The following is a 20,687-nucleotide window of genomic DNA, read 5'->3' on the forward strand; positions in this document are numbered from 1 at the left end:
TGCCTTACTCTGTGTAAGTGCTTTGGTGTGGCTGACTGCCTTGCAGCCTCCACATGGTTTCCATTTGTGTTTACATTACAACCTTGCTACATGTAGCTACATGCTAATTTAGCTGAAGGCTAATCTTGGTTTTGTATGTTAATTTCTCCACAATTTCTTCATTGTAGTCTGGCTGGAAGCTCCAAGACAAGTTTGGTCTTGAAGTTTTTGGCTTAATGGTCACTTTTCACGTTAGAAAGTGCTTCTAGACTCGGTCACAGTTAGTTCGAAGTTGAGAAGGGACACGAACAGTAACAACTGAAACCTGGATATTAGCATAATACCTCAGACATAATGACCTCTAATGGCACTTTTCTACAGGACACAGCAATTCTCTTTGTAGTAAATCATGTTTTTAACTTTACTGTCCATGTGCTTGTGCAACAGGAGAGCTGAGGAGTAACCATGGCCTTTGCCAAGCATTCCATCCTGCAGGCCCTGAGTGTGCTGCTCTTGGCCTGGATGTTGGTGCGTTGCCAGGCCCCTTTTAAACCAGAGGAGGAGAAAGAGCCAATAAAGGAGGCCGAAATTACAACAGTGGTGACGAAATCTCAGCCGCCTAAATGCCCGCCAGAGTGCAGCTGTACGACAGAAGGGGCAATAGACTGCGCTGGAGTTGACCTCACAGAGTTCCCCGCTAAGTTGTCTGACAAAACTCGTCAGCTCTCTCTTCAGGTCTTTCCCACAATTGCACAGACACATAAACAGTAATACACATCCACATTTTGTAATACTGCTCAAAATATTAGGGAGATACCCGTGCAAACTCTCGTCTGCCATTGTATTTACTCTCTGTGTTTTGTCCCCTGATGCCAGAACAACAAAATCGAGAAGATAACAGTGGAGCACATTTCCCATCTGCATCAGCTTGAGACTCTCAACCTTCAGAACAACTTGCTCACTACAGATGGTAATTACAGCAGTGGTGCTGCCAAGGGGTGACCAGTGGGCCCACAGCTAACCTTGCTGGCCCCCTACTGCCCCCCTTCTATTTTTACATATGCATAATATGGAATATGCAAATTAAAGCTGTATATTTGTTTTGTTTTTAAGAAAAAACACAAATAGTTTCTTTTACATAAAGTATGAATATCTAACATAAAGTATGAATATATAGATACAGATAATACAGATATTCAGGTTTATATTTGTATTGAGAATTTATATCAGAATAGGTTTACATGATTTCATTTTCAAAAAATACCCCACTTTTGTTGTACTGCACATTGCTGCAGCTCCTCTTTTCACCCTGTGTGTTGAGCATTCTGTTGTAGCGACCGAGTGAGGCATCTCACTTTTATTACATCTTTGTTGGGAGTTGCACATGCGCAGTAGCTAGGTAAGGAGTACTAGCCAGTCAGAAGAGTCTGAGGGCTTGCCATGCTAGCAGCTAGGCGAGCATTATAACTTGTGTAATAATGTCACACACATTTGTCACAGAAGTAAAGGCTGGACTAAAATAAAGCTGTTTAGAGCAGTTTGTTAATAGTTTCTGTTTTCTATTGAAGATGGTAACTAGTAGGGGACTTTGGGCTTTATCACTTTGTAAACCTACAACGTGCACAAAAAAAAGATATATAACGCAATAAAGGAAAGGGAAAAGCCAAAAAGCACAATATCAGCACTTAAAGTAGGACTGATTAGTGGTGTCAAACGAATATTACATTTAATCGCGATTAATCGCATTAATATCTTAGTTATCTTGCACTTAATCACAATAAATTGTACATTTCGATCTATTTTAAATGTCCCTTGAGTTCTTTTTGTCCCATTCGTTTTTCTCATTTTAACGCTCTTATCACCTTAGAAAAGTGGATTGGCTTGCTTTGTGCAATTTTTTTTTAATTGAAAACCACATTGGCATATAGCCTACTGTAGTGTTCAATTTCACACTAATATTCTCACTTGGGGCAGTCATTCACACTTAGAGCCAATAATCTCTCACACAATGTAACATTGTCCATCAATAAAAGGGTGCAAATAATACTTTGTCAAGGGGGGGGGGGGCGATTGGCATCAGCTGTGTGCTTGGCCAGCAAGTGGTATTTCAGACTAGACGTGCTGCAACGAGAGCTCAGTTCACAGCAACCAAACCCACCTTTCACTTTGGTCTTGTCATTGGAACCATTTGGCAACTTTAAAAAAGTTAACTTTCCATTCAGAAACTTATTGGCATCCATTTTGGAGCCTTACGCTCGCTTGGCAGGCTCGCAAGCCCAAACAAGTGTGTGCGCCTTGCCTGTTGTTTTGTTTCTGGTCTAGCTAGAGCCTGTGTGGTGTTGTAGTTTTTCTAACATTACTAGTTGTTGCAACAGCATGTGAAAAACTAAAAAGTTTGAAAGGCCAAAAAATAACATTAATCTCACAATAAAAAAATGGACGCTGTTCACTGTTAAAATTGGTTTTCTTAACGCAGTTAGTAACGTGTTTAACTGACAGCAATAAAGTTCATCCATATGAGAAAAAGGCTGGAAGCTACCGGCTCCACTCCTTGACATATTCGCAAGACTTCCTCTTGCTAGCTGTCCTCAAAGTCTATCCTGAAATGGGAAAAAGGGCTTTTAAGTATGCAGCTCATGTGGCTTGGAATTTGCTGCAAACTGATTTGGGTCCAGGGGGTATCTTTACATGTTTACTATGTGCCTGATGAAAAATAAACACAGTGCATAGTAAGCATAATAAGGTAAATTGATTGATTTTTCTCTTTATAGGCCTTGAAGATGAAGGTTTTGAGATGCTTGAACAGCTGAATTATTTATACTTGGCAAATAACAAGGTGAGTCACACACCAGACTTTCTTATATTGGTTCTCAATATTACTTTATCTTGTCTGTATCCATCTCACAACTATTTTACTCTATTATTTTCTGATACACTAAAATATTGCCAGCTGGCAGAGAAAGAGGTGGCAGTCTCCTCTTATACACTAAGAGAGGATATTTTATGCTTGTAATCACTCCCAGTACGGTAGTGCCAGCTGGTGAGAGCTAAAATGTTGCTGAACCTTTTGGACACAAAGTGATAGAGAAAGGATGGACAGATTTGTCTGTGCCTTCAAAAGGATGAATAGGCAAACAGGATACAGGAAGAATAGGGGGTTTTAAGTAAATGTGCTGTATTTATATAGCGCTTTTCCAGTCTTAACAACTGCTCAAAGCGCTTTTACATCTACAGGAAACATTCACCATTCATACACATTCATACACTGTGGCCGGGGGCTGCCGTACAAGGTGCCACCTGCTCATCAGATAAACATGCACACACATTCACACTCCGATGCGCAGCACCCGGGGCAACTCGGGGTTCAGGGTCTTGCCAAAGGACACTTGGACAAAGACTGCAGGGGCGGGGATTGAACCACCAACCTTCCGATTGGCATGGGGCGGCTCTAAGTGCTCATTAAACCTCAAAGACACCCATTCTGCTTAATCCATAAACCATCTTATAAAGGAGAGAGCTCTAAATGAACATCTAATCTCATCAGTGTTTCTGCATTTGCTATTTTGTACAATAGCCCTCATTCTGTTAGAAAAAGTGAAGAAACCTTGATTATTTTAAACAGAACACAGCTTTCCATACAGCCACTTCTTTAGGGAGGACAGACTGCATCAAAGCTAATAAATGAAATATATGTAAATCCAACAAGTTTCCATACTTAACCATAAACCATAATACAGGTAGTTTGTCATTAGCTTCTAAAACAACCCATACACCCATCACAAAAATTCATTCACAAGCATTCATATTAAGCATTTATACTTGTGTTTTTCTGCCACCTCTATAGGGCTAACTAAAATTAAGTTTAAGGTTTTCCAACTCAATTTTCAATTCAATTTCATTGATAGTATCAATTCACAACAAGGGTTTTCTCAAGACACTTCACAGATAGAGTAGGTCTAGACCACACTCTTTTGTAATCAAGGACCCAACAATTCTAGTAATTCCCACAATTATAACATGCTGATGTTTAACCAGGGTTACCATCTTATTTTTATGTTCCCTAATTAGCACTTAACACAGCTCAGCTGAGTCAGCTGAGGATGGGAATGTCATTAGTTTTGCAGGAATTTGGTCAAAGTTAATTATAAATTGAAAGTTTTACCAGATGTGACTAGATGGAAATCAGGGGATCAGTAATCAAAATTAAAAGAGTTTCACTTGATAAGTTACTCTACAAACATTGACCTGCTGGTGGAAGAATGTGTAAAGTAACAAAAGTCATTACAAAATATCATCTGGGCACCAGTCATTTCTGTACAAAATCTTATGGAAATTATCCAGTACTGGTTGAGCGAATACACTCAGGACTGATGTGGTAGACTGATTGACCAACTGACTGGTGGGCATTGCCCTTCCTACAGTAACAATGTCCTGTCTTGCTTCTTTTTTTGTGCTTGCAGCTCACTTCAGCACCAAAAGTCCTACCATCCTCTTTAGTTAGTGCTGATTTTGCTGCCAATAAACTCACAAGGATTTACCTATATACATTTGGCCATAAACCAAAACTGAGGTACGTGTGTGTTTGTGTGTGTGTGTGTGTGTGTGTGTGTGTGTGTGTGTGTGTGTGTGTGTGTGTCTGTGTGTGTGTGTGGGTGGGTGGGTGTGTGTGTGTGTGTTTGCGTGCATTTACCACTTGTTCATGAAATTATGTTCATTTACATTGCAATGTCCCTTCATCATTGCTCCCAGGTCTGTGTATCTCCATAACAACAAGCTGAGTGACGCAGGGCTTCCTGATCATGCTTTCAATGGTTCTGACAACCTGGAGATCCTAACCATGTCCAGCAACTGCTTGGGAGTTGTCCCGAGGAACCTGCCTTCCAGCCTTTACCGTCTTCATCTCAAGGTCCAGCACCTGTTAAGTTTGCAGTTTGAAGTTAGGTGGATGATAGAGCATTTAAGTGGAGTGGAGCGGTAAGAATTTTTGCTCCTTGCTCAAAGAATTGTTTGTTCCCTCCACTCCCGTCTCTCTGTCCTCAACTCAAATATCACCCCGCTCCACTGAGATTACTTACTGCTCACTCTGAAAAAAAAGAAGAAAAAAAGGCGCATCGTTTTTATCAGATGAATGGCGCCCACCTTTATACCCAGAGCTCCGCTCATTAAGTGCAAACACAGAGAGTGTTGCTTTAAACTGTAGATGTATTAGAACAGTTAACAACATCTTAACAACAACACAGTATCAGAATCTAATACACTGTATTCCCTGTTCCCTTTCAGTTGTGGGCTTCTACACTGTTATATAGTTTATAGTATTTTTACTATCTTATGTTCAAGGATAAAAGGCATAATGGGTCACCAGTAACGATTGGGCATACAAAATTAATATATTGTAACTAATCTGATCATGTTTGCTTGTTCCCACACTGTGGTGCCTTTCACACTTTCTGCATCTATTCCTTGCACACTTCTGAATCTGCTTCTGACGCTAAATCAATTTTTAAAGAATTATAATTCTGAGCACAAATTAGGGCTGCACGATTATGTATATATATTTCACATCCATATTGTGCTAAATTCATCTGTCTTAAGTTGTATGTTGTATATACATACAGCAGCAACACATGTAAATGAAAATTAGCTATCTAAAATAAATAGACAACGATGTATTTTTTGTTTTTAATGTATCTCTGAGAAAGCTCCTTTACTTGTTTTTTTAACAATAACTGATTAAAAGAGCTGGGGAGAGAGAGGGAGAGCGATGAACGTATAAGCTACAGAGTTTACGGCTGACTCATTATGAATGGGTCCAGCACGGGTTGAACAACGGGTCAACAGAGTTACACGTGTCGTGTGTATGAAATGTCTGTATCGTCACTGCGCTGCATTTTTATGAACTATGATATTCTGGCCATGGGTCACATCTTTTGCAGGTCTAGCAGGCTCTGTCTAACGCGGTATTACTCTACAAACTGAAGTTAGCTGCATTCAATAACTTCTTCTGTGTTTTTCGCTGTGGCCGCAATAGCAGAGTTACCAGCGGAAACACTTGTTCAAATACAGGTTTGCCATCCATCCATCCATCCATCTTCGACCGCTTATCCGGTATCGGGTCGCGGGGGCAGCAGCTCCAGTAGGGGACCCCAAACTTCCCTTTCCTGAGCCACATCAACCAGCTCTGACTGGGGAATCCCGAGGCGTTCCCAAGCCAGGTTGGAGATATAATCTCTCCACCTTGTCCTGGGTTCCCCAAGGCCTCCTCCCAGCTGGACGTGCCTGGAAAACCTCTCTAGGGAGGCGCCTAGGAGGCATCATTACCAGATGCCCAAACCACCTCAACTGACTCCTTTCGACTGTGACTGTGACTGTGCTTCTCACCCTATCTCTAAGGGAGACGCCAGCCATCCCCCTGGGGAAACCCATTTCGGCCACTTGTACCCTGGATCTCGTTCTTTCAGTTGTGACCCAGCCTTTATGAACATAGGTGAGGGTAGGAACGAAAATTGCCCGGTAGATCGAGAGCTTTGCCTTCTGGCTCAGCTCCCTTTTCGTCACAACGGTGCGATAAACAGAATGCAATACCGCACCGGCTGCTCCGATTCTCCGACCATCTCACGCTCCATGGTCCCCTCACTAGCGAACAAGACCCCAAGGTACTTAAACTCCTTCACTTGGGGTAAGGACTCACTCCCTACCAGAAGAAAGCACTCCATCGGTTTCCTGCTGAGAACCATGGCCTCAGATTTAGAGGTGCTGATCCTTATCCCAGCTGCTTCACACTCAGCTGCGAACCGATCCATTGAGTGCTGAAGGTCACAGATGAGGATGCCATCAGGACCACATCATGTGCAAAAAGCAGCGATGAGATCCTGAACCCACCAAACTGCAACCCCAATATTATAAAGAGGTATGGTGACAAAGCGCAGCCCTGGCGGAGGCCAACCCTCACCTGGAACGAGTCTGACTTACTGCCGAGAACCCGGACACAGCTCTCGCTTTGGTCATACAGAGATTGGATGGCCCTAAGAAGGGATCCCCTCACCTCATACTACCGCAGCACCTCCCAGAGTTTCTCCCGGGGGACCCGGTCATACGCCTTCTCCAGATCCACAAAACAAATGTTGACTGGTTGGGCATACTCACAGGCTCCCTCCAAGATCCTTGCGAGAGTAAAGATCTGATCCGTTGTTCCACGACCAGGACGGAATCCACATTGTTCCTCTTCAATCCGAGGTTTGACCATTGGCCAAACCCTCCTTTCCAGCACCTTGGAGTAGACTTCACCAGGGAGGCTGAGAAGTGTGATACCCCTGTAATTGGCACACACCCTCTGGTCCCCCTTTTTGAAGAGTGGAACCACCACCCCAGTCTGCCACTCCTAAGGCACTGTCCCAGACTTCCACATAATGTTAAAGAGGCGTGTCAACCAAGACAGCCCCTCCACACCCAGAGCTTTCAGCATTTCTGGACGGATCTCATCAATCCCTGGGGTTTTGCCGCTGTGGAGTTGGCCATGTTTGGTATCAATCAACTCGTCTTCTAATTGGCTACACAGGGTTCCAGTTTTATGACCTTATCTTCTAATTTGTGGGCTCCACTGTCAATCTTTCCCACGTGGGCCCAATGGGGAGTGTGAGATTTCATTTGCTTAGCTTGGGGGTATCTTGAGATACACTGATCCTATTGGCTGGGAACAACGTTCATTGCAAACTGCACAAGCCAGAGAATGTAACGCTGTCTTTGGTTTTGCTGTAGCGTGCTCACTCGTGGACAAAGATACACACGATAGAAACCAAGAAATGATGCACTCTCTAGATTTCTCTACGTCAGAACTTGGGCTGAAACTACAAGATTGTGAGGGGACCAGATAATTATGGATTACAAGGCTTGGATATTCTAATACCTTAGGGTGTTTTCGATGTAGGAAACTAAGGTTTTTGGCGCTGTGATTAAAGACACGAGGAGACAGGTAGGAAACACACACTCGATTAGACTCAAATCTTTCTGTGTTTCTTTACTTCAGAACATGATTATCACCGTTGTGAGTCACCTTATTGCTTCGTGTGTGGGCTCGATGGAATCAGGAGACTTTAAGCTTTCAAATGATGTATGGCATGAGCGTTTTTATGACGGTTTAATGCTTACAATTTAGGAAAGAAGTCAGCACTTCCGAAAAACGGCAAGTTTACGTCCCGTGCACGGGAACTGTCCGCCCAAGAAGTTAAATAAACCCCTTGTTTAACGGCTCAACTCCAACGTAAAGTCAGTCTTACTGTATGGGGCAGAGACCTGGAGGATAAATAAGACTACCATCAGAAAAGTCCAGACCTTCATCAACACCTGCCTCAGAAGAATTCTCCAGATCCAATGGCCTGACACCATCAGTAATACCAACCTCCGGGAAAGGACGGGCCAACTCCCTGCCGAAGAAGAAATCAGGAAGAGGAGATGGGGCTGGATAGGGCATACCCTACGAAAACCACCAACCAGCATCACTAGGCAGTCGTTGCGGTGGAACCCACAAGGCAAGCGGGAGAGAGGTCGGCAAAGAAACACCTGGCGACGCGACCTTGAGGCTGACACCACCAAGATGGGCTACACCTGGAACCAGTAAGAGAAAATGGCCCAGGACAGAGGACTCTGGAGAGCTGTTGTTGTTGGCCGCCCATACCCTGGTAGGGGTGACGGGCAGTAAGTAAGTAAGTTACCAGCTCCCACCTGCCTCCTCGTCTCTGCAATTGGGTCCTCATTCCTGCCTCCCCCATAACAGAATGATCTGACCAGAGAATGGACCCAGCAGAGAGGCGCCTGTTTGAGGCTAAAGTGGCGACAAGACGGTTAACAAACTGGTTGGCTCCAGTCCCAGTCGACGACCTCGCCTTCTGGAACGGATCGCCACACAGCAGGGGTGGTTACAGGAGAGGCCATGGGTGAGCCACTTCGTTCCTCGTCTTGAGGAGGTCAAACTCCGACTAGAGACTTTTTTTGCTCACGGGCCCAATGACTCGCCCTCCTGCCCGGCTATATCAAGGCCCACCAGCACCATTGCGGTTGGAGCAGCGTTCCTGAACCGGCCCCCAGCGTCCCCTGGCCACACCACGGACCCCTTCGGATAGGAGTCTGGGACGTGCAGCTCACTGTTTGAGCATTTCCACGGCTGGCTCAAACGCAAAGAGGAGACGGACGGATGGTCATTCACCTGGCCGTCTTTTCCGGGAGTCGGGGTGGCCGCAGACGTAGAGGAGCACGTAAGGGGACCCTTCGACTTTCTTGGACCCCCACTCCAGCACCTGTGCAGACCAGCCTCACGGAGCCTGCGTCCAGTGTCCCGGACCCCCTGCCCCGGACCCCCGCCTATGAGGCGGCTCCCCTGCCGCCGGCTCCCGCCGATGAGGCGAACTCCCAGCCGGCCCTGGTTTAGACAGGTTCCCGGGGAGTGTGCACTGGACAGTCCTCCCTGAGAGCCATCTTGGACTCCCAGCCGACGGCAGCTAAGACCGCTTCCCAGGGAGTGTTTACTAGACAGTCCTCCCTGGGAGTCGCCGCGGTCACTCATCCGCTGGTTGCCCTAGATCCAGACCAGCCGACTGGCCTCCCTGACCCAGACCAGCCGACTGGCCCCCTAGATCCAGACCAGCCGACCGGTCCCCCAGACCCAGACCCTGACCGGCCGACCGGCCCCCCTGACCAAGCCCGGCCGACCGGCCCCCCTGACCCAGACCGGCCGACCGGCCCCCCGGCGGTCAGTGCCCCCGACCCCCAGCCGGCGTCTGGGCCTCTGCCCCCCCTGGGCATTGGCTCCCGGGGTGCCCCTGGTCACGGTTGTAGGGGTACCCCGGAACCCAGTCCCCTGGTTCCCTCCGGTCCTGGCCTTGGTCCCAGGCCTGCAGGAACCCCTGTCCCCCATGTTTTTGCTTCTCTCAGTCTCCCTGGTCTTGTGTCTGTCCCTGTCTCTGTGTTTGTCCCCATCACTGTGTCTGTGCCTGTTCGTGTCCCAGTGCTTGTCCCTGGGCCTTCATGTGTCCCCGTGCTTGTCTCAGTCCCTGTGTTTGACTCTGTCCCTGTCTTTGTCCCGGTCACTGTCTCTGTCACCGTTCCTGTCCCCGTCTTCCTTCCTGTCCCTGCGTCCACCCCATCCAAATTTGTTCCTACACCTGATCCGTCTGTAGTCTTGCCGTCTTTGTCCGTCCCATCTAAAACTGCCCCTGAACCCGACCTCTCTGTCTCCGTGCTGTCCGTTACATCCGCGTCCCGTCCTGCCCGGTCTACGCCTGTCCCTTCTCCCCGTAGGTCATCCGTGCACCCTTTAACGGGTGGTTCTGTGAGCTCCTCCGCGGGCTCTTCCGTTAGCTCCTCCGCGGGCTCTTCCGTGTACGCCCCCCGGGGGCTCCCTTGCGTTCCTAGTGCGTCCCCCCGTGGGTTTTCCATTGTCCCTTGTGCGGCCTTCGTGGGCTTTCTCGCGTCCTTAGTCCCTCTCCTGGGCACCCTCGTACATCCGCTTGCGCCTCCTAATTACCTTTGTCCTTCTTCGGTCCCTGTGTTTGTGAGTCTCCCATACTCTGTGTCTCTGCATCTCTCTCGTTTTTTCTGTTGGTTTGTGTGTTTCTCTCTTCTGTCCCTGTGTCAGTGTCTCCCTCGTTTTGTCTCTTAGTCGTGTCCATCTCCGTGGTCTAGTCGCCTCTCGTTCTGTCCCCTGTCTTGATGCTTGTCTCCTTGCTTGCTTTACTGCCGCTGTCTCTCTGTGTGCCTCTCCATATGTCTGTCCAGCTCACCTTGTCTGGTTTGTCTCCCCCATTGCCTCTTGCTCTCGATGTCTTTGTCTCTCTCTCTCTGTCCCTACTCTTAGTCCCTTCTCTGCTTTCTGTTCCCCGTCTGTCTCGCTTTTTTTTTTTTGCGTCTCGTCTTCTCCCTTTTTGTTTCTCCGCCCCACTCGTCCAGTCTCTCTGTGTGTTACCCGCGCTCATTCCCACTCCCTTCTGGTTATCTCTAGACGTGTTTTCCTCTCTGCCCCTATCTCCCTGCGCTTTCCTCTCTCCATGTGTCTGTGTGTCTGACTCCCCGCGTTCCTCTCACTCTGTCTGTGTCGCTCTGTCCCTCCCACACAATCCCTCTCTCTGTCCCTCGCTTGTCTTGCTCTCTTTCTGTCCAACTATCTGGGTCTCTTGGCCTCCCTCTCCGTTCGTCCAGTCTCTCGGTGTGTCCCTCTCGCTTTGTTTTTTCTGTTTGTTTGTGTGGGTGTGTTGCTCTTTCTGTGTGTGTCTGTCCTGCTCTCTGGGTTTCAGTCCCTTTTTCTGCTTGTTTGTATGGGTGACTCTCCCTGTTACTCTCCGTTTCTGGGTTTTTTGCCCTTCTCTCTGTGCTGCGCTGTCCCTGTCCCTGCTTGCTTGTCTGCTCCCTTTCTCTGCCCCGCTCCTCCGGTCCCTCGCTGATTTCTGTCCTTGCCGCGTCTCCATCGCTCTGTCTCTTTTGCTTCCTGTCTGTCTGCCTGTCTTCTCTGTGTACTTCTCGCTCTGTTTGTTGCCCCTCTCTCTCTCTCTTTGTGTTCATTGTCACTCCCTTTCTACTGGTTGTTTGTGACTCTCTCCGTGTCGATCCTGCTCTCTGTGTCTTCTCCCCTCTGTCCCTTTGGTTCCTGGTGTCTGTCTGTCTTGTCCTTTCAGTCTCTCTTTCGCTTTGTTCTGTTTGCTGTCTGTCTCTCGCTCTCTGTCACTCTCTCTCTTTCTACGGGTGCGTCTCTGTGTCTCCCTTGTTCTGCCTTTTTCTCTACCTCTGTCTGTCTTGCTCTCTCTGTCTTCTCTCTCTGTCCCCCGCTCGCTCTCTCCCTATCCCCCTACCCTTTGTCCCTCCTCGGTCTTTCCTCCTGTGGTCCCTCGCTTGCCAACTGTCTCCGGCTCTTTTTCTGGACTTCCTCGTGCCCACTTCCTTGTGCCCTCTGTCATTGCTTTTTTCCTCGTCTGGTGTCTTGTCCCATCCTCTCTCTCTTCTCGTCTTGCGAGAAGAGAGAGAGAATGTCAGAGGTAGTCAGCTTCCTGTCTTGTCTTGTCTTGTCTAGTCTAGCTTTACTTTGTTTGTCTGATTGTCCTGCCCCGCCCTAATGTGATTCACCTGACATCTCACCTGTTCCTCATTACCTTTTGTATTTAACCCCCAGTGTTTCCTTTGTCTCTTGTCAGATAATTCTGGTTCGTCTACCTGTTGTTCCTAGTGCTACAGTTGTTCCTGTTACCGGCATTCCCTGTGAGTTTTCCCTGTTTCGTCCTGTTTGTTACCTGGCCTTTTTTCCCCTGGACCTCTGTTGTTTTTGTATTTTTTAGAACTCTCAGATTTTCCCACGGACATCGGGCTCTTGTGTTCCTTGTGGATTGTTTTTTCATTTTTGTATTGAACTGTGTTAAATAAACCCCTTGTTTACCGTCTCCCACCTGCCTCCTCGTCTCTGCAATTGGGTCCTCATTCCTGCCTCCCCCATAACAGTTTGAGGTATCTTTGCCTATTCTCCCTTCCAAAAGTCTTCCAGTTATTTGAGATTTTGGGGCTGTCACACACTACTCTTTTAATGTCTATCAATAGACTTTAAATTATGTTGAGGTAAGGAGATTGTGAAGACCATGGCAAAACCTTAAGTTTACGCCTCTTGATGTAATCCCCCGTGGATTTTGAGGTGTGTTTTGGATCATTATCCATTTGTAGAAGCCATTCTCTCTTTAACTTCAGCTTTTTCACAGATGGCATCAAGTTAGCGTCCAAGATTTGCTGAAATTTTATTGAATCACTGGCTGCAATATAACCCCAAAGCATGATATATCCCTCCCCCCATGCTTAACAGTTGGACAGAGGTTCTTTTCATTAAATTCTGTGCTCTTTCTTCTCCAAACGTAGACTAAACTTTTCTCATTCCGGCCAAAATGTTCTACTTTAACCTAATTGGTCCACAGAACTTGTTCCCACAATGCATCAGGCTTGTCTATATGTTAATTTACAAACTTCAAACGTGGAATTTTGTGGTGAGGACGTAAAAGAGGTTTTCTTCTGAGGACTCTTCCATGAAGACCATATTTGTACAAGTATCTCTTTATAGTTGAATGGAGTACCACAACTCCAGTGTCTGCCAGGTCTTTCTGGATGGATCGTGCAGTCAAACGTGGGTTTGGACTTGCTTTTCTCCCAATCCTGCGAGCTGTTCTGTCTGATATTTTTCTTAGTCTTCCAGATTTTGCTTTAACTTCCACTGTTCCTGATGACTGCAATTTCTTAATTACATTCCAAACAGAGGATATCGACAACTGAAAACACTTCGCTATCTTCTTATAGCCTTCTCCTGCTTTGTGAGCATCAACTATTTACAGTTTCAGTTTTTTAGACAACTGCTTAGAAGAACCCATGGTGCTGATTGCTGGGGCATGGTCAGATGAGTCTGGGCATGTAAAACCTTAAGATTGACATCACCTGGTCTTTCCAGATGATAATTGAGAACATCCCATGACACTGTCAGGTCTCAGCTTTCCAAAGTGGGCGGTGCATGCTAGAAACTGTGCTGGGTGCCCAAACTTTTGCAGACGCCATATTTTTGTTTTCTGTTATTTTGAAAGTGTAAATGATGGAAATAAAATCTAAATTTGTGTGACATATTATACGAATGTCTAAGCTGTCATTTGATGCCTTTTGGAGCTTTTTCCATCTTCTCTTGGCTTTTTATGCACAATAATACAAATTTTTACATGGGGTGCCCAAACTTTCGAACCCCATTGTATATATAGTTTTAACGTGATCTTACTGTTATAACACTACTTGTGAGGTACCCTTGGTGACCGTTGCCACCTTGAAGGTGTGTGAAGAACTCAAATAATGAGAGGGATGCTTCAGAGAGCGCATGTACAGTATATACTCGTGTCCACAGGTGTCTCTGCAGAGGCTCACATCTGCAGTTAGTTGTGGAAGTGTTTTAAAAGATGCTGACACACCAAGAAGATTGTCGACTCGGGGTCCAGTCCCGGCAGGGAGTGAAGCAGAGGGACTATAGGGTCTATGCTAACTGTTGCTGGCGGATTTGGGAACCGGTTTTCCCTTTATGAATAGATTAGCAAAAAAACATGTTGTTGGGCTGATGCAGTCCAGTTGTGTCAGGGCTATTCAGTCTTAACTTCTCAGGCTTAGCTTTCTTTCAGAGCATTTAAAATCGAGTAGCAGGATTATTTGATGCATTCCCAACATTCTTAAAAAGTATTTAATGAGACAGACTCCATTCAAGGTCTCCAAGAAGGCTGAATACTCCGAACTCTTGTTTGGTGCGCATGCACCAAACAACAGTCAGAGTTTTCCCACCCATCACCCTCAAGCGTAAGGAGGCAACCCTCTCGTCCACCGGGGTAAACTCCAACGCAGCGGCGCTCAGCCGGGGGCTTGTGAGTATCCCCACACCCGTCCGGCGCCTCACACCATGGGCAACTCCGGAGTAGGACAGAGTCCAACCCCTCCCCTGAGACCTCTTTGCCATGGGAGACCCTACCAGGAGCACAAAGCTCCAGACAACACAGCCCTCAGGTTCATAGGGACACACAAACCTCTCCACAACGATAAGGTGATGGTTCCTGGAGAGGTACAGGTTTGCCGCTCATGCTTAACAATATACAGCTGTGGTAACAACAATTAAAATAAATGTCAGAAGTGTGGACCGGCGTCGAACGGTGTGTCGCTCCATGTTGCTGGGGAGTCGTGTGTGAGTTAATGGGGCGGGGCTGCGCGGAGAGTGAGAGTGTAGAGATACAAACATAGGCACTGCCTTACAGAAGAAGTAGGTCATGTAACGCAAAATGAAACCATATCGCTATAAACAAATATGCTTTGTTTGTGAAGAGGCAGCCGATGCGAGGACATTAGCACCAGTGCGACATAGAGGAAAAATGTTAGCTGCACCCTAAAGCCCTGTGAGCTAACAGACGTTAACTAGCACTGGTCACGGCTGTTGTCTGAAAAATAACACAGACAAGACAAAATGTTGCGTTTACTAGTAAACTGGTAAACCTTGTGACCGACATATGACCAACTGCTATCTGTTGTGAAATGTTCCTCACGTTACTCCTCTGTGACTGTCTCCGTCTAGAAACTAAGCTGCGTGGTACAGGGAACAACTCTGATTGGCACATGATCTGACACGGAGCGGTAGATTGGCTTTGTAAAAAAAAGGAGCGTTCTATGAAAATACTCATTTAAAAATATCACTTGATCACGCAAATTCGATTGTAGGAAGCCTAAATCGCGATCGTGATTAACATTTGATTAATTGTGCAGCCCAAATCTCCCTTTTTTTTCTTCTTTTTTTTTTACAAAGCTTTCTGATGAAGTCAAATCAAATTTATCAATGTAGTTCTGAATCATCTGGCATCATTCTTTTTTCATATAGACAAGGTCTACACCATAATCTTGATTAATGTTAGTTCTAGTTCTTATAATAGTCAATCAAGGAGCAATCCTACCTGCCTACTTGGGAGTTATGGGTTAATGGCTGGTGCAAACTTGTCTAGTGTCTGCTGCGGAGGAGCTACAAGAAAACGTTTCATACATAATAGAGATGTTCCAATACCGATACCAGTATCAGTATCAGAAAAGCCACCGAAACCGGCTGCTAATTGTTGCCTTTTCAGCGCCGTTTTTGCGCTATCTATTTTAAAAGCTTTTTTTTGCAAGAGGATGGCATTCTCTAACAAACCCCAGTGACTGAAGTGCACAAGGTGATGTTTTTTTCTTTTTGGAATGTTTGGACTGCACTCTGTACTGGGTTGCATGAATGTAGAGAACGTTGGGCAAAAAAATAAAAAGAGTGGGCTGTGAGTGCAGGCAGCCTAGGTACCACTTCCATGATATATTTTATGAGTTCAACCCAAAGCCATGACTGAACACTGCCGGCCCTCACAACCCAAAAAATAGACCGCCCCAAAGGGAATTCTCCCGTTGCTTCCAATTAGCCAATCAAAGCCTGTCCGCCATCAAAATGTCAGTTGGATGACAGGCACTGGCAGTCGTAAAGGGAGGACAGGCGCTGTCGATCTGCATGGATTGTGCTGCAGTAACACAGGGCTCAAGCATGCTTTGAACTGACGGTGTTACTGGATACTGTATCAAAAAATGGAGTGGGAAATAAGGTGACTCCCCAGCATTTTGAAAATTTGCTCTGCCCTCCATCACAAATCCTCCCGCTTGCTCTCCACTCACATGCTCTGGTGAATGATATAAATCACATCTTATTTCTTCATATTCATAATTATGGTAAATTATGATAGCATAAGTATGGCTCTTGTTGTTACAGAGTAACAAGCTGGAGAAAATCCCAGCGGGGGCCTTTGACAACTTACCAAACCTCAGAGAGCTGTATCTCCAGAACAACCTTATCAGCAATGAGGGCATGGACAACGAGACTTTCAGGTGCACAAACCCCCACGGGTTAACATATTCTAACATATTTATGTTGAGGATGATGATGATGATGTATGAAAGAAGAAAAGGCTTGAATAATGTGTTTTAAGTGTGTACACAACAAGAGCATCACTAAAAAAAGACTATGGAAATTCTTGTGTTGCAGCATCAGCTAAAAAGCAGACAGAACTGATGACTTTCTCTTCTCCTCCCTTGGCAGCCAATTGAGCAGCCTGGAGTGTCTAGATTTGTCAAATAACAACCTGAGCATCGTACCCAAGGGTCTGCCTCGCAATCTAGTGCTGCTACACCTGGAGAAGAACTCCATCCGTAGTATCCCTGGAGACGCTTTAACTTCTGTCCGAAACCTTGAGTACCTCCTTCTTCACAATAACAAGCTGCGATCACGGTCCATACACCCAACTGCCTTCCAGGTATATTTCTTAATTTAAATTGCATATTCTTTTTCTTTTACATAATAGCTGAGTTGTGTAAAAACATGGATATTTAAGATTATATTTTAAATAACCATAACCCTTGTAGGAACAGAATGGAAGAGATTATATGTTCTGTATGTGATGAACTGCTTTGCTGGCAGCATCTGACAAATTTTACCTTATTTGTAACATTTGCATTTTTACTAGGGCTTGAAAAAATTGCACACTCTTCACATGTACAACAACTTGCTAGAGCGGATTCCCAGGGGCTTGCCTAAGAGGGCCAAGACTCTAATGATGCTACACAACTTTATTACCGAAATTGGCCGTAATGACCTGTCCCTGCTGTACACCCTGAATGAGCTCAACCTCAGCTATAACAAGCTGACCAGCCCCAAGCTGCATCGTGAGGCGTTCAGGAAGCTGCGTTTTCTGGAGACCCTGGATCTTTCAGGGAACAGCCTACATTTGATGCCCCTTGGTCTTCCACGCAGCCTGCAGGTGCTTGAAATCAAGAATAACCACTTGAACTCCATACCAGAAGGTGCACTGATGGGCATGGAGAAGCTACGAAAGCTCATCTTAAGCAACAACCAGCTAAAATTGAATTCAGCCTACCAGGGAGCCTGGATGGAGCTCAGTGCCCTGACAGTGAGTGGTTGGGGGAGGAAGACACGATATTACTGCAATATTTTGTCACTGAAGGTTTGTCACTCTTGTCCACTGCAGGAACTTGCAACCTGGATTCTTGTGATGCCTTAGTATGGGGTTCTACCTTGCACTTCCAATGTGTTGTACAAACCATTTCAGATATATGTATACATTAGGGCTGTAACGATATGGAATGAACCTGTGTCACAGAGTGAGAAGGTGGAATTGCAACACGCCCCTTCCAACTGCAAGAGTTATCCTTCTCATCCAGATCTAATGCTACCACATCTTTACATTACTAGTAGTCCTTTAGGTGCCTTATTTCTGTTTTGTCTGGTAAATTTAGCTTATTGTAAAGACGGCTAAAGAGGGGCACCGGTAAAGCTAACGTAGGTGTAACGTTGAATGAATGAATGAATGAATGAATGGCCGCTGTTCTGACTCGGGTCTGGGTCTGTTTCCCGACAGTTCAGTAAACTGCCGTTAACGTCCTTAGCACCGGAGTTAAGTGCAGACCGGGATGGTTGCTAGCTGAGTGGGGGCAGACTGTGGATGTGTCCCTGGTGCTGTTGTTAGCTCTCATCCCAACTGAAGCCTTGCAGCGGCGGAAGACTGAGGCAGAAGACATTAGATTAGTTGTCTATCTGTACAGTTAACATTTATTGATGAGTTTGTGGGTTAGCCCAGAGATTAACTGTGGCCAAAACGATCACACTAAAAATAACTGATGTGTAGTAATCGTAGGTTACCCACCATGAATTTACATTAGCATTAGCAATTTGTCAACCAGCACCTTTACAGTAGATATCAAAGCACTTTTCCTCTTTGTTCCCTGTACAGGTTAGGAGGGACATTGTTACCATTATTCTTATGTCTCATTCCAACAAGAATGAACCACTGAAACAATTTTGGAAACATTATTTTAAGGTACAAAAGAATCTTTGGTGTTGGATCGATCTATATTTAAATCAGTCAATATCAATAAATATGGTCTCTATTGTATAACTGTGTTGCAAAATGAGATGTAATCAATGAAAAAACAATGCCATGTGGCAGAAAAAAAGTTGTATTACGTATACTGAGAACCCAAAAAATAAAAAAAGAATCAAGGTTTGTATCAAATAGTGGCTAAAAGAATTATGATACGAACTGAACCCTGGGTTTGGTGTATCGTTACAGCCCTAGTATGCATATATTTTATTGCCAGGAAGTGTTACGTTGCCTTTGTATTTCCTTGGACCTCTAAATATTAATTTTCTTTGGGTATTAGCCGTTACTCTTGTAGGCTACAAGAGTACAAGGCACACTAAAAGGATGTGTCAGTATTACGTGGAAGTAAAGTAATTTATGCTTCATCCTTCCTCTGTTTTTTTTAGTATGGGCACAAGTGTAGCATGTACAGGAAGTGCCAAAGGCAGAAAGCATGTAGTGCAGCTGGATATACAAGCCTCCCAGTCAATTCAGGTCGAGGCAAGTGTGCAGGTTTGATTGCTAAACAATCTCAGCATATACAGCTACTGAAAGTGAGTAAATTAACCAGCCACACTGCTTTGTCACAAAGTACTGAAGTGAGTTCATAATACTTGCACCCAAAGCAGACAAAAAAACTGGAAGCAAAAGCAGAACCTCAGGCAATGGTTTAGATTTGTTCCTGCAGTGAAAAAGCACATAAGTTAAACATATAAAGCATATTTTTGTATAAGTCTTCTCAGTTTACAATCATTTATCACATAGATTACTGGAAATTTTCTTTTTTCGTTGTGGATCTTGCAATTTTAGACGCTGGACCTGTCTAGCAACCAACTGTCACACATCCCCTCTGACCTGCCTGAGTGTCTTGAGTACCTTTACCTGCAAAGTAACTACATCTCCAGTATTCCTGCTTCAGCATTTGAAGGCACTCCAAATATCAAAGGCATCTTCCTCCGGTAAGAGACACATAAACCATGTTAGTAATCGATAAACACACAACTGTTAATCACAGTTACCTAAGATGTCTCAGGCGTATTAGTTAAAGCACTAATAAGCCTTAACAGTTAATTAAGGTGTCTATTATAGCATTAGTAAATTTAATAGTAAGCCTTAACTAACTATTAACAGTTAACTAAAGTGTCAAACCATCATTTACAATTTATGTTAACTAAGGTATTAATTGTTTGTTTGTAAGATGATATTTACATTGGTTATTACAGTAATAACAATCACTTCACAGTTAATATTACAATATTAAACATTAGGTAAATGTTAAAGCTCACTAGTTGACAAGTAAACCCTTAGTTGAAGGTATTTTCTAATATTACAAGGTGGTAGATGCAGATGTTTGACAGCAAGTATGTCTTAACAGCCAAGCGATCTCAGTATGAGAAAAATATTTTTATTGTTTATTTACGGTTATGGTTGTCCACTATATTTGTCCAACCTCCAACATATGACTTACCTTTGGTAGATGGTGAGATCAGTGAAAGGACAATCTCCATGCAGAGGTTTCATTGTTCCTTTGTTTTTATGTAGACATTAACTCAAAGCCCAACCTATATAATTTATTGTGCATGCTATATAATCATTACTAAACCATAAGTGGTACCTTGAATAATGAAATATGAAAATAATGAATAAGCATTACTAAATCGTAACTAAACGGTTAATGCTAATTGTTATCCTTATTGTAAAGTAAGAACATTTGCACCTTAACTAACACTTGATAAATGCATAACAATAATAAATAAGCATTACTAAACATATTTAAAACAGTTGTTAATTATCTTTCTTAGCCTCATTGTAAAGTTGAGAACATATAAACCTTAATTAACACTTAATTAATGTATAGCAATACTGAAAAAGCATAAATAAATTATAAATAAACCGTTAAAAATGCTCTTTGATAGCCTCATTGTAAAGTTGAGAACATATACACTTTAACCAACAATTAATGTATAGCAATACTGAAAAAAAATCAATAATCATAACAATCATAACAGTTATTAATGCTCTTTGGTATCCTTATTGGAAAGTTGAGAACATATGCACCTTCACTAACTATGAATGTATAACAATACTGAATAAGCATCACTAAATCATAAATAACTGTTAATAATGCTCTTTTAATGGCCTTATTGTAAAAGTGAGAACATATGTGTTGCGGAGGAGTGAGGATTGGACCCAAATGCAGAGATGAGGACAGCAGGCAGGCAGGCGGGTGGTAACCAGGAG

At 44.5% G+C, this 20,687-nt stretch overlaps 1 protein-coding gene across 2 annotated transcripts in view; it reads left to right on the forward strand.

The window, feature by feature from the left end:
- Positions 1-20,687, forward strand: part of podn (podocan) — a 47,342-nt gene that overhangs the window by 3,240 nt on the left and 23,415 nt on the right. For both annotated transcript variants that reach the window (XM_034880431.1, XM_034880430.1), the window contains exons 2-10: positions 427-714; positions 856-949; positions 2,751-2,815; positions 4,440-4,549; positions 4,729-4,885; positions 16,283-16,398; positions 16,610-16,823; positions 17,034-17,477; positions 19,257-19,405. In XM_034880431.1, coding sequence (XP_034736322.1) covers positions 445-714; positions 856-949; positions 2,751-2,815; positions 4,440-4,549; positions 4,729-4,885; positions 16,283-16,398; positions 16,610-16,823; positions 17,034-17,477; positions 19,257-19,405 — 1,619 coding nt within the window. In that variant the 5' untranslated portion in view covers positions 427-444. The remainder of the gene's footprint in view (positions 1-426; positions 715-855; positions 950-2,750; positions 2,816-4,439; positions 4,550-4,728; positions 4,886-16,282; positions 16,399-16,609; positions 16,824-17,033; positions 17,478-19,256; positions 19,406-20,687) is intronic.

The sequence above is a fragment of the Etheostoma cragini genome, chromosome 9 (genome assembly GCF_013103735.1).
Source record: "Etheostoma cragini isolate CJK2018 chromosome 9, CSU_Ecrag_1.0, whole genome shotgun sequence".
In the NCBI taxonomy this organism is placed as follows: Eukaryota; Metazoa; Chordata; class Actinopteri; order Perciformes; family Percidae; genus Etheostoma; species Etheostoma cragini.